Raw genomic sequence first — 14,041 nt, forward strand, 5'->3', positions numbered from 1 at the left:
TATTCTGCAATCTGTCTTTAGCTGCCAGCGCTATATGGGAAAATCCCTGAAGAACTTTCATATACTGTTCGCACAGGAAGGATAATGCCCTTAAATCCCTTGTAACCATAACATTGCAAATTCACTCTGCTAACCTGAGCACTAATCCACTGTAGGGATTATGCATGCGATTTATAGTCCTTCGCGAAGAGCTCCAGCATTGCTGGAACATGTCTATGGAACTGACTAAAAGTTGCTGAGAGGTACGACAGGGGAGGGAGAGGAAGGAAGGACGGAGGGACTGTATTTGCAAAACTTCTTTCATACAGGAAACAGTTTTTTCACAGATCAGGTACACACACATCATTTATCTTAAGACAATGACAACAGAGGGAAATAAGGAATACCAGACTGCCTGTTTCTAAGTTGTTCTCATATGTAAACGTACCTAAGCTGAGGTTAGTCATATGCGTGTGAGAAGAAAAATAACGATGGCCAGGCTACCGGAATAGCAAGGGCAGAAAGACAAGGAGCAACAGTTAGTGGCTAAATGCCCATCTAATTGTGATTAGGAATGCTGTTAAGACAGTATATAGCTAAACGTTAAAGTCAGGACACCTAGGAAAACTTTGCCTGAAAATATTTAAGCTCTGTCCCCCAATAGCAGCTATTTGGTCTACACACAAATGCCAGCGCTAACTGATTTCACTCCCGCAGAACTAACATAGACATACAAATTAAGCTACATTTCACCAGAGGATCTTTTATGGTCTTCTATCAATTAATCACAAGAACTAGGACTGCTTTCAGATGCTAAGTTTGCCATTATATATTCCAGGTGAACATTATACCTGGAGCCTGAAAGGGAGTCAGAAAACATTGACCTTTTCCTCCTATAGCACCATTTCTACACAAATGGCTTGTCTGAAGTATAGATGATGCTGGCTTACTCAAAAAAAAAAAAAGCACCACAATGGAAAACATTTTTTACTCAGATACTGAGAAAGCGTGCAACTTTGCCACCTGAAGATGAACATCTACTCTAAATGGGTTAGTTCAGACCTTTTTAAAGCCAGCAGAACAAGATGGAGTGAGACGAATCATAACGCCGTCAATCCCTCCCTACGCGCTATAAGGGGAACAGAACTCCTACAGATTTTTAGTATGGGAAAAATTGCACCTCAAATATGTTTGAAATTGAGACTATTACCATTGCTGTTCAAGTCACATTTGAAACCGGACTCAGCACAAAAACTGAAAAGAAAAAAGCGTACCAATTGCTTCACAGAGATGACGCTGTACTTGAGCGCTAGATGTTCCCATATTACGGTCACTCAAAGAATGTAAGAGCAAGCCAACTGATTAAACAAAATTTGAAGAGAACTAAGGAGAGAAGTGTTAGCCAAAATTCAAAAGATATCTGAATGCAGAAACACAACTGTGTCAAATGAAATTCTGCCTAAAACAAGACAAAGTGGCACAAATGAGTATCAGACACATCACAAAAAATACAGAACAGAAAACAAAATGGAAAACGACTGCCTTTCCAAAATTTAAAAAAAGTTACTAAAGGCTCCTTAAAATGTAATATGCCTTTCAAGAAAGTAATTTCCCAAAAAGTATGCTTGTATCTTGGAGAAAACTAGTTTTAGTCCAAATACATAATTCCAATTCATCACTGAAGGCTGTTCCAGAATCAGAAAATAGAATAACTGTCTGCATCACAAGGAACCAAGTCTGAATCACCTGTAATAATTTAATGCCAGGTTACTGGAGAGCTGCAGCGAACGTGAAGTACGTTAGCAGGAGAAAAACACTGCAGTGCTTGTGTAGTAGTCAGCAGTAACAGTGAGCATGGCTATCCTACTTCAGCTGGCAGGAGGTGGAAAATTAGAAAAGACGTGATGGGGAGGACGAAGGAAGTGTGTAAGTCTGCAGAATAACTGGCATTTTGCTAACTGAAAGGTAAGATGAACGACTGTGTACCGCATGTTGTATTACCAACAAGAAAGTCTATAGATTTGCCAAAAAAAAAAAAAATCCTAGAACCGCAAACCTACAGGTTAATTTAAAAGGCAGCAGACTGCAGAGCCTCTTCAAAAATCAGTTTAGTCTCGGTTAAACCATTTTCATTCATTCAAAGGTGCTATACAGACAGCTGAGGATTTCTTCTGTTGCTACAGGAATAACACTGCCCGGCACACAGCTCTCATCAGCTTCACATCCAGGGAGCTGAAGCCCGAGGGACGCAAAACCCAATAAGCAGAATAGCGACTAACACACCACTCCTGTCAGCGTGACTTAGAGCTGGGTTACCAACATTGTGTTGATTCCCAGGCCTGGAAAATGAATAGGGACCACACAGAACTGTCTCTTCCCACCACAGCTCGGCCAATGACCCAGCCTAAGACAGCATCTGCCCTAAATTTACTCTGTTATTAAGCAAAGTGACATAATGCTAAATTTTCAGGATCTGCAAGCTGAGGAATGGCATTCTAACTGCCATTTCACAGCCCACCAGTCTGCACAGGTAGGGCTGTACCACCGCAGGCTACTCTACATCCTGCACCGCACCCCTTCACTCTTCAAACCAAACAGCTTGTTTTGGGGCTGACCCTCCAACCCACTCAAACACAGAAGTTTCTATACGCATTGCCACACATGAATAATATTGTTTCTTCTGTACTACTCAAGCTGCAGAGGCAAAAACGTGGTGTCTTATCTGCCATGAAGAGAATTTAAAATACTAATGACAGTTATTGATCAGCTCTTCTGAAAATATTCTTTATTTCCTGCTTATGTAAGTATCGGCAGACAGAACGGGACGTGCTTTAAACAGGTTATTAAGTACTCAGCCCACAACTCTGTATGAAGTCAGCAATCCCATCACCCAATTAACTGCAAGCCAGTTTCAGATAAAAAACACACTTAAAATTAGTTATGATGTAAACCAAAAGTTCACATGCCCTGACTGCAGTAAGTGCAACGTTCTCCGTACAAAAACAAAAGTCAAGTACCATTACAAAATGAAACAGAAAAAAAAAAGGCCAAGGATTTTATACAAGAAAAAAAACAACTACAAAAAGCAACATAATGTGCACCAGCATCTCTTCGGGGTGGGAGGGGCGGGGGCAAACGGAGCAGGGCTTTTGCTCTCTGGATACAAAGACAATCGCACTAAGGAAACATCTGCACACTCAGCATATGCAAAGACACAGGAAGAAAAGAGATTCAGAAATTCTACAATCACATCAGAATGACATCAAACCAGAGTAAAAGGGTGAGAGCCTAACCCCACGGAGCAAAAATAACACAGTTCCATGGCATCTTAGGAGAGCAGTTGAAGTATTTTAAATGTCTAAGACAGCAATTCTAAACCCAATTCTCACTTTGTCTTTGCCCCACAAGACGCTGGGGGAAGGAAATCCTAAGAAAGAGGACAAGGGATCCCACAGACAAGAATAAGGTCAACACACTCCACCCAGTCTCAAGCATGTTCCTTCAAGCCACTCGGCAGCATCCAGATGTAGCCACTTCCGCACGAAAGCCATCATTCTGAGTTAGTGCTCTAAGAAACAATCAAAAAACATATGTTACAGCCCGCGTCCAAAAAAGCCACGTTGCTTTATGTGTGCGTGCAAGCAAGGACGCATTTGTTCATAACCTGTTAAGACAGCAAACTAGGTCAATTGCTTTGGTTTAAAAATAGCTTCCACATTAAGGGACCCAACTTTAAAATTACAGAACACAGCACTAACTTAAAACTCACAAACGCTGAGGATGGGTATTGGATTTTCTTGGTCTTCTTACACCGTAAATTAGCAAGATGGAACACAGTGTCAGAAAACTCAATTGTTCCAATTCAAAAATTAATTTGTAGTTTTACTTCTGTATCATGTCTGGACTTTTCAGTGCACGTCAAAATCCAGTGTTCTGCCACTTCTGCAAAAATTTCTCGATTTCATACGAACACATTTTTTTGGTATCGATCATCTGACTATACCCGCTATTAATATTAAAAAAAAAAAAAAACAACCCACATTTTCTACATGACCTTTTTATAAAAAGGCAAGTGGCCTTTCCTGCCTCATTTTAGATGTCATATGGGAACCAGTACTCAGTTACCGAGAATGCAGTAGCAGATCGTTTGCAACAGCAGTGTTTCAATCTTTTTCTGTGCTACAAAGAGAAGAAAAAAAAAAAAAAAACAACATAGACATGGTATTTTCAGACACTTTCCATAAGGGAATGAAGCAACTACAGCATGTCAAACAGTGCTTTCCCTTTAAAATCTGTAACTGCAATCAGTTAATTTGAAAACAAACCAAAAAACACCCCGCAAAACAAACAATCCCCTTGCCTTGGTCATCAACTGCTTTTGTCAAAAGCTACGCTTTCAACAGTGTTTCAGCCCACAGTCCTACATTTAGGATTATAACCCAAGAAAAATATTTACATTTGTCATCCGCCCCCAGCAGAACTCAGGTCCAAATCATGTTGGGAAAAGTTTAGACTGAACCTTTATGGCTTAAAGGACAGACAGATATTCCTGATGCCCTGACACTAGGCTGCTTCATCAAGACCGTGACTGAGCTGAAATGAAGAGCTCGTATTTGAGGCACGAGGCTGAGAAGCCACATATTGAACGCAGCATTTGTCTAAGTGAAAGGCCGGTCAGAGGCTGGTCCTCAGGGTGCACAGAGACTCACTGTTAATCCCATTAGCCCAAACAGCTCACGTTTCCTGCAGGTGGCCAGGCTACCAAAACTGCAGAAGCTGGGAAAAAACAAACACGTAGATCTAACAAAGAGACATTCCTGGGTTTCAGGGGAATTTACTTCCCCATCAATTATGGGGAAAAACAAAATAACCTAGCAGCCCCTTTCAATTGCCTAATATTTTTTTATTTTTCTTTTTAATGCAAGTGCATTGTCGAAACACTTTTCTGGGGTCGTAAAAGGTACAGCAGGAGTTTCAGCTGCAACAAAAGCCAAGAACAGTATCCTCCTAAATAACTTCTACTTTTACAGATCCACTATCTACATATAATCAATACACAGAGCTATCGATTCAACAGCGTAAATACTCTCCATCCTAGCTGTATTATTCATCAGAACACAGGGGTAATAAAAAGGGCCAAATGAACACCACAGGCACTAAGATCTCCAAACAACAGGACTCTTACAATATGAACATAAGACAGCAGACCATATCATACATCTAATGCAAGCAGCTTCACAGATTCAGCAGAGCGATGCTGATTCGTACCGGTCAAAGATGTAGCTCAATTACTTATTTCTGGTTTTTTTTTTTCGTAACGGCCAGCTCGAGCCAGTGAACCGTTATAATCCTAAAGACTAAGCAAGGTCATACCTTCAACTGTATTACAATCAGGCAATTTTAAAAAAAAAAAAAAACAAAACAAAAAACAAACACAACTTTGAGGCAAAATGAAGCAATTAGTGCTTCTTTCACAGAAGTCTCCAAGTTTCAGTGGTTGCAATGCAGCATCCAGAACCAAACAGATGTTATTGCAAGAGAGACAACTATTTAAACAAAGACATTTCTTCTTCCTCTCCTCATGATGCTGTCTTATCATGGTCCAAGTGTTTTATATCAGCACACTGAAATTATGTGTAATGAACAAGGATGTTCAAGATAAAGTCTAAGATTTACAAAGCAAATACTTCCTTTCTCTCTAAACAATATGACTGAATTCACTTCTTGAAGAAATCAAGCTATATTTATATTCACCCTCTTGAAATGCTACAGGCAGCCATAGAAGGATAAGTTTATTATAAATTGCTATATTAGGAAACCTTTGTTGCTAAGCATCTTCTAACATCAGTACAGTTTACACCATTCATGTCCCTGCTACGTAATTAACATTTCATATGTGTCTTTTTTTAAAAAAAAAAAAGCACTGCTTATTATCTTTGTTTTTACATTAAAACCATTTTCATTTCTTTAGGGAATGAATTAAAGAATAAAATGAATAGAAGACTGTGTGGCCAATTAATTAAAGCAGAAGCAACAAGATTTCAGGGACATACAAACACTGACATTATATGCAAGGATATGGCAGAGTCTATCTTCTAGACACTGCCTCTGCTTGAGATAGAAGAATTCAGAAGACAGTTGTTCACACTAAAAGGTAGCCTATTAGATCATTTAGGACACAGCAGACGTCTCCCAGCATTAAGAATATGACTTTCTCAGCTGCACACGTAACTAAGGCCTTTTCTAGCCAAGGATTCTGCGCATATGAATCCCTCAGAGGGTACTCAAGGCCTCAAGAGTCCACCATGAGGAGCCCATTGCAAGCTGATGTCCACAGGTTGTGGTCCAGTGCCCACCCAGGTATTTGCGGGTTTTCCATACTATGCTGTTAGCCTGGACAAAAGCGTGCAGTTAATTGTAGAAACCACAAGCATATGGCTGTGCAGTAGAGAACCACAGCAAATCCCAGCTTCCCCAACATAGTCTCTACAGATAACGTAACCTTGAACAGAGAGGAGGAACGCTCTTTCTGAAAGCATTGCATCTGAGCTAGTGATTCTTCCCATGTTAGAAAAACCAGGTTTACTTTTAATTTTGCTGGAATAACAATAGTTATTTGTAAAACAGATAAATAATACTTGCTCAATATGCGAGGTGGATGACTGCCACCCTGTTGTCAGCTCTTGCAACAATACCGTAAGCTTCAAGACACCTAGTGCTCCTCCTATAAAGTCACAAAATTTTGTGGTTTCATTTTTGTGAGAAGCTAGAACTGTATATCTAGTAGAGGAAAATAACATATTGGAAGAAAAATCCACAAATATTTTACAAATTTAGCAGATCAAATAAAAAAATACTCTTAACTCATTATTACATCCATCTATATAGAGATGTTTCACAGGCGGTTGGTCATAATACTGTTTGGAAAAGTCCAGAGCACACCGCATGGATTCTCCAGGTTTCTTGTCCACCTTTCCTCTCCTTCCCCATTCCAGAACACACACCACCGCAATTCTGTACACACCATACACACGGGGGCCTAGAAACATTCAGCGCCAGCTAAACATTAAAGGCTCCTAAAACTTCTTAATGACTTCCATGAAAGCACACAGAGTTGCTGAACAGAATAGAAAACTTGCCTGTCTGACCCCAAAAGTACCACTGAGCAATTCTTGCACCAGAGAACAAACAACCTCTGCCAAGAAAATAGTTGGAATACGCTTAACTCTACAACAGCTATTTCTTTTTCATTAATATGTATTCTTCAGACGTATATAGAAGACAAACATCAAAACTTTTACAATAAGGTGTCTTAGGATATAGGTGCAGAAGTGAAAGGCTTGCCTGTCATAGCCCTACGTTTACCATGTTACATTAATTACTATGCCCCTGGTTTATATAAGCAGTATATACACAATATAATACATGTATTAAGAAAACAGCGTTGAAGTATAAAGGTAAAGAAGGAAGAGTCCGTTGGAAATTATCTAAACTTTGTATTAAGAATATAAGCATATTGCACTTGTAAACTTCCAGGCATTCCAGCCACAAATAAGGTACCTAAAGGAACAAAGGGGTAACCTGAACTCAAGAGTCTCCCAAAGACCACCACTGCACTACGACTAGCAAGCGATAATCGTCTTGTACCAAGAACTGAACATGTATTTCTGAGTTCAGAATTCCTGCTCCTAAATTAGTTTCCATGTTTCACCTGTACTTACACACACCTCGTGTGAGTGGCACAAGTAACCTTAAAATTTGTCAAAGAACGAACCCTTAACTCAGATATTGCCTGAATATTAAGCATTTTGGTTATTTAGAAATGTGCACCAGCAGTCTTAACTATATGTTTATATCATGTTTTATGTCACAATATATATCTATGAAATATTATGTTCAATTCTGAGCTCTACGTTACCAAAAGGTTATTGACAAACTGGAGGGAGTTCAGAGAAAATCAACATAATTTCTCAGAAGGCAGGAAGGACTTATTTATGAGGAAAGATTAAAAGAGCTAAATATTTACAGTTTAGCTCAGTAATGAATGAGGAGGTAGGGGACATGAGAACAGCCTAGAGATATCTGAAGGGTGTAAACACTAAGGAGGGAGAGTGAACGTGTTGTACGAGGATGTAAATAGAAATAATGGGATAAAACTAAACAAGGAAAACTTAGGCTGAGTATCAGAGAGCATTCCTGGACAGCAAGCTATCTTGGCCCACGGCACAGTTTCTTAAGTGAAGCAATAGAAGCCCATTGCTTGGAACAACAAACAAGACTAGACAAAACACTGGAAAATTTGCCATATGGAATAACCTTGCTCTGCTGAGGAGAAATATTACCTCATAAAAGCTGGTCTTTTCTAAGTTTAACTCCAGTGAAAGCAGTAATATTTTACAAGGTGTTGAAAATCTAATATAAAAAAAATAGATATCAAGAGCTCAATCAGAAAAAAAGAATCCAAACAAGAACCTTTCTTAACCACGAGCAACTTAAATTCAGTTTATGTAATACTTCAGCTGAATCACGCTTCTGCAGCTCTTTGAAAAGGAAAAAATACAAGTGGGCTGCAAAGAGTTAACGGCGCTGGATTGTATTCTCCCCAGCAGAGGTCACTCCAAGATAACATAAGACAAGGAAATCTAACGGCATGGATTCAAACTTCAGGAAAGAAGGCCAACAGAAAGGAGACATCCTCCTTCCCTCATTCCCAGCACTGGCTCTGGATGCAAAGCTCCCAGGTTTGCATCCTGATGGCACGTCCTGCAGTCAGTTGCAGGTAGATGCCGTAAGTCTTGGACCTATGTACGTAGCAGGTAACATTCAATTCACATCACATTCAAAATTTATTGTCTAGAAGGCCCTCATTAAGTGGGTAAATATCGCCTATTTGCAGCTGGATCATGAAATGTCCAGGATCGACTTGCTCATGCACAAGTAAACCCTAGGCTGGATCATGTTTGGATTTGAAACCGCAACACTTTTCACTGAAAATTTTAGATTCCGTTAGTCAAGTATTTACTATGTGAGGACTGTGACACAGGCAGACTGAGAGGCTTCCAAAAACACAGAGGAAGGAAAACAAAAAGGGAGTTTATCTTTTTTGTTGTTGTTTGTATATATTTGTTTTAGAAAGAATGTTTGCTAACTTAAAACAGAGCTTAACACACAACCGAGGCCAACATAAGAGTGCTATAAAAAGATGAGTCTATGTCCGTACAAATTTTTTTCTTCTTGATCCGTACAAAAGTCCACAAATTCACATTTGCGAGCTATCCCTTAAAAGTTCTGGAAACCAACAAGTAAAAACTGTGTTGTTCCAGGTCCTATCACCCTGATCTGTCACCTTCACAGTTAATTCTGATGCAAGAATTAACTGTGCACTGTGCCACTGCCAGAGGAAGCTGTCCCAGCCCCAAAGGAAATAAAAGTAACCAGCACATACAACAAACATGTATTTGCAACTACAAGGGAGCAAATATGCGTAAGCTGAGCTGAAGAGGCATATTTTGACTAGACTGTTTTAAAAGGCTACTCATGGGTAGATTTAAGGTCCAACCCTTAAACCACGTAGACGCATTCTAGTAAAATGGAAGACTTGATAGAACGTACTTTTAATATTTCATCCAATGAAAACAGAAGTGAACTCGTGTTTAAGTACTCCCTGGAACATGCTGAACCCTGGCTGCATGATGTGTGGATAATCCTCCAGGGCTATGCCTGTACTGGAGGCCAAGGGACACTTTCCAGCCCTCAGCTCAGGGTGTGCTCTCCAGCTCTCCCAGCTCCACTGCGCAACCCGACCCAGGCGCGTACAGTCCCCCAGCCCCTGTCACAAGCTCCCCATCTGCAGGCAAATGAAATACAGGCACAAAATGGGGAAGGGAGCCACAGTGAACACCACTCAGGCCCACAGACTCAACATCCTGCGAACAAGGACCTGCAGGACAAGCTGTCTAGCCTGAGTGACTTGGGACTTTTGTATGGAAAGGGTAGATTCTAGAGTAAAAAACCTCTTAGGGATATGTCAGTTAACTCACTAAACCATTGGTTTAACTGAGAGACAGCTAGTTATCTAATATGCTAAAAATGGCACAGGGGATTCCCCAGTGTTATTAATCTTACCACTCAATTTTAAAATCTATTAATACTCAAGGAATTTTTTCTGATCTGCCCAGGAGCAGACTGGTGTTCCTCATATTCCATACTTGGCTATGTTTTCTTTGACACAAAAATTAGTTAAATCTCACTGTTTTAAAAGCTATTAGTACAGACTGTGGATTTTTATTCTTTTTAAACAAAATAAAGAGACTAACAATAAGATCCTAAATACGATACACAAAGACTTACCCGCCTCCTTGCATAGAGCTGCTAAGTCTGCACCCACGTAACCATGTGCACTATCGGCCAGTTGCGCCAACTCCACTGCTGTGAGTGAATGGGGAACTTTCTTGAGAAGCTTCTGGAGTATGTCCAGACGGTCTTGGGCATTAGGAATTCCAATTTCTATCTCTTTATCAAAACGCCCAGGTCTGCGCAGTGCTGCATCCAGTGCATGAGGACGATTAGTGGCCCCAAGTACCAAGAGCTGCCCTTCACTACCTTCCTGAAGGCAAAAAATAGAAAATATTATTTTTAAAACATAATTAAAGGTCACACAGCTTATAAACATGCTTCTTGCTTACTTCTCCAAATTATTACACACACTAAAATCCTGATGCTAGCTCTAAAGGAACAAAGCAAACTTTTCAGAATATGTATCCCACATGTGATCCCACCCAACCTATCCCTAATTGCAATTTAGCATTGCTACAGGCTGCATGCACATACAGATAATACAGGAGAAACTACTCCAAGATGCCTCATCCCAGTGTCTCCCACTTTCATCCCCAAGAACCTGTTTTCCTGTATCAGGGAAGTAAGCACCAAGGAAAGAAAAATAAGTTTTTAAGCTAAAAGGCAGTGTTGGCACAAGAACAAAAAGGTATCGTCAGACCTTGTTGGGAAACAAATCATTTAAGGTATCAAAACTAGCAGAGACAGGAGTTTATAAAGATTCCTGTAGGCTCAGTAGGAAAAGCAAGGTCAAAAATCCTAACCAATTTCCTCAAGCTCTGCTTTTTCAGTTTTGGAGTGAGGCAAAATCAGCTAGGAAGTCTCTTGCAGTGCCATTCTCTTTTTGTGAATGAAGCGCCTTCTCCAGGAAGAATATCCATCAGCCTTTGCCATCACAAAATATGTTCTGCCTGTGAACAACTCCAGACTGGGCAACTCAAACTATCATGCAGGAAAATAATGAGCAACTTGCAGATTACATAAACAGCAGAAGCTCATTTCCATACTGTGGACAGATTCCTTTCATCTTTCCTGCTAATTATCATACAACAATAGAAGAGAGAGTGGCAAACATTATGGGCTCAATCCATAATGTACTCAAGTCAATTCAATTTACTGTTTCTTCAGTAGGCTTTTGCTTATGTCCTAAATATTACTATGGCAATCTTGAAATAGCCGTTGTTGCCTTTAATAATGCAGCCTGCATATCACCAGAAATATTTTGATTACTTTGATTTCAGAGCAATTAAAAATACCTGGCTTAGTTCAATTATGGGCTATCACTAAAAATCCAGTTTTAGCTCCAACTACAAGAGTGGGAGAAGGCAAAGGAAAGACAGTGAATGGAAGAAAACTTAGTTTCATTTAATCTCACAGCTGCCAGGAGACGTTCCCCTCCTATGTCTTCTGCTTAGCATCCAATAAAGCATTAGATTGTCATGTAAAGTCTCACCTAAGCCTCTTTTCCCCCAAATGACACATCCAAAATTGGCTGCATCATGGAGTAAAATTATTTTGTTCGGCTAGTCCCCATACACGTTAATTGCCTCAATACAGTCTACTTACTGAGCCAATGCCATCCATTAACGTCAGCAATGAAGCAACAACTCTCTTTTCAACTTCATTCTGAGCCCCTTCTCTCTTTGGACACAGGGCATCCAACTCATCTATAAATATAATGGAGGGGCGACTGGAGGAAAAAAAAAAAGGAGGAAAAAAAATGTTAAGATGCTCAGGAAGATTTAAGCCAGCAAGGCAGAGAAGTGCAAAGCTGCTTATAGAAAATGTCCAGCTCCTACAAAAATTAACAAGCATCCCACTTCTTTAGGCAACTGAAAGTTTCAGCCTCGAATATGGTGTTACTCAAAGAGGTAACTAAAATGACTAATGTATTAGACAAGAAATACCTTTAAAATTACCTACCAATCTACTTCTCTGCGACTCTCTCCCAAAGACTCAATGCTAAATATACCCATTTCCTGAGTAAAAAGACAGCATTTTATTTGCCCGTTCTACAAACACAGCATGCAGTAGTCTTTTGCTAATATATTATGAACATCAGTGATCTGGAAGTCTAAAGTCTGCCTTAACCAGGTCTAACAAATTTAGGCAGAATGCCACCTTAGTCCAGAGGCGTGCTATATCCAGCACCAACACTAGCTCAGTTAGAGCTGGCTTCCATGTCTCAGCACAGTACTCCATTGGTCTCCAAAGATAAAACTAGATAGAAAAATCTGGATCCAGGTGAAACGCTGGCCCACGCTCCCATCTGTTGAAATAAGCGTACAATACACTAACGATACAGATCGAGCGATTTGGCACCATCTGTAACAGTCCCTTAAAAAGGGTAGTGTCCAAAAGCATTTAATAGGCATACTAGAATTTCACTGCTTTCCTTCTAGCTAAGCTCTATATAAACAAATTTATTTCCTTTTAAAAACCACTGCAGGAAAAAATTACAATTCAAAGATTCTTGCAAATGTTTTTCTTTTAAGAACATTAACGCTGGAACCAATACCGCAAATAAGTGAGCGCGAATAAAATTATCCAAAAGAACATACCGCAGAGAAGCTTCAGCAAATATCTGACGTAATCTTGATTCAGACTCCCCATAAAACCTATAATAATTAAAGTATTTTAATAAAAAACATTTTTTAGTCTTTTCCAGGCAACTTGGAAAATTCCAGCTCGGGTGTTCCAAAAAGCCATAGCGCACCCTTTCAAATTCCCAAAGTATATGCAAATCTACAACAATCTTAATTTCCACAAGGAGAAGAAATTAAGGTAAAACGGGGCACAGGCAAAGATATAACCTTCTTGTAACCAGAAGAAGATTAAATGGAAAAGCTCCTCTCTCCTGTGTTAGAAAATGATCTATTTTTTTAAAGGATAAAAAAAAATTCATTCCCTGGAGACATTAATCTGTGCAGTGTCATCTTATTTTCAAATATGCTTTAAAAAAAAAAAAATCACTCTTCTTGCTGCAGACCTAACTAACACGCAGTTGCAGATACAGTTTTAGCCCCCTCTAAGTTAGTCCATGCCTTACACAAATTCTTTGGCCAAATCCAATAAAACTCTTTTATTACAAGAAGAAACATAAGCCCTACGTGACAGAACCCTTTCCCGTTTGTTTTTGACTCTCTTGGGCAGATAGCCCATAGCCAGTTCTACATCTACATCTATCCGCAATGGACAGATGCCAGGACAGGTTTTCGGCCAATATATTTATAGAATTAATGAAAATAAATTGGGTGAACTTACTTGCTTATTATTTCAGGACCATTAATAACGGTAACGTGAGCGCCAACCTCATTTGCAATGGCTTTGGCAATCATAGTCTTCCCGGTACCTGGAGGGCCATATAATAGCACTCCTCGAGGAGGAGTGATTCCTTGAAACAGAAAAAGCACATGCACACAAAACAGAGAAGAAAGTTATTCATGATAAATGCCAGGCTGAACAACCTGCCCTTGCACATTTCACTGTCATGGTTATTTCTAATTGTAACGACCTCAGCACTAAGTTCTTTAACAGACATATCATTTTGATAGCATTGTAGGCTCTCAGTGGGAAGAGCACTCATCTACATTTCTTAAAGTCCAAATGATTCTGTTTAAAAAGCAACTATTTAAATCCTTACATTTTTCAGTAGTTCAACATTATCATTCGCCTTAAACAATGTGGTATTTGTTAGGGTTTGGGGGTTTTTCCTCAAAAAAAATAT

The 14,041-nt window shown here is 39.6% G+C and overlaps 1 protein-coding gene across 1 annotated transcript in view; it reads right to left on the reverse strand.

The window, feature by feature from the left end:
• AFG2A (AFG2 AAA ATPase homolog A) overlaps positions 1–14,041 on the reverse strand; it is a 207,084-nt gene that overhangs the window by 184,440 nt on the left and 8,603 nt on the right. Inside the window, 4 exon segments of the mRNA XM_064450498.1 lie at positions 10,330–10,585; positions 11,881–12,004; positions 12,876–12,932; positions 13,579–13,708. Of these exon segments, the coding sequence (XP_064306568.1) occupies positions 10,330–10,585; positions 11,881–12,004; positions 12,876–12,932; positions 13,579–13,708 (567 nt within the window).

The sequence above is a fragment of the Phalacrocorax carbo genome, chromosome 4, assembly GCF_963921805.1.
Source record: "Phalacrocorax carbo chromosome 4, bPhaCar2.1, whole genome shotgun sequence".
NCBI lineage: Eukaryota > Metazoa > Chordata > Aves > Suliformes > Phalacrocoracidae > Phalacrocorax > Phalacrocorax carbo.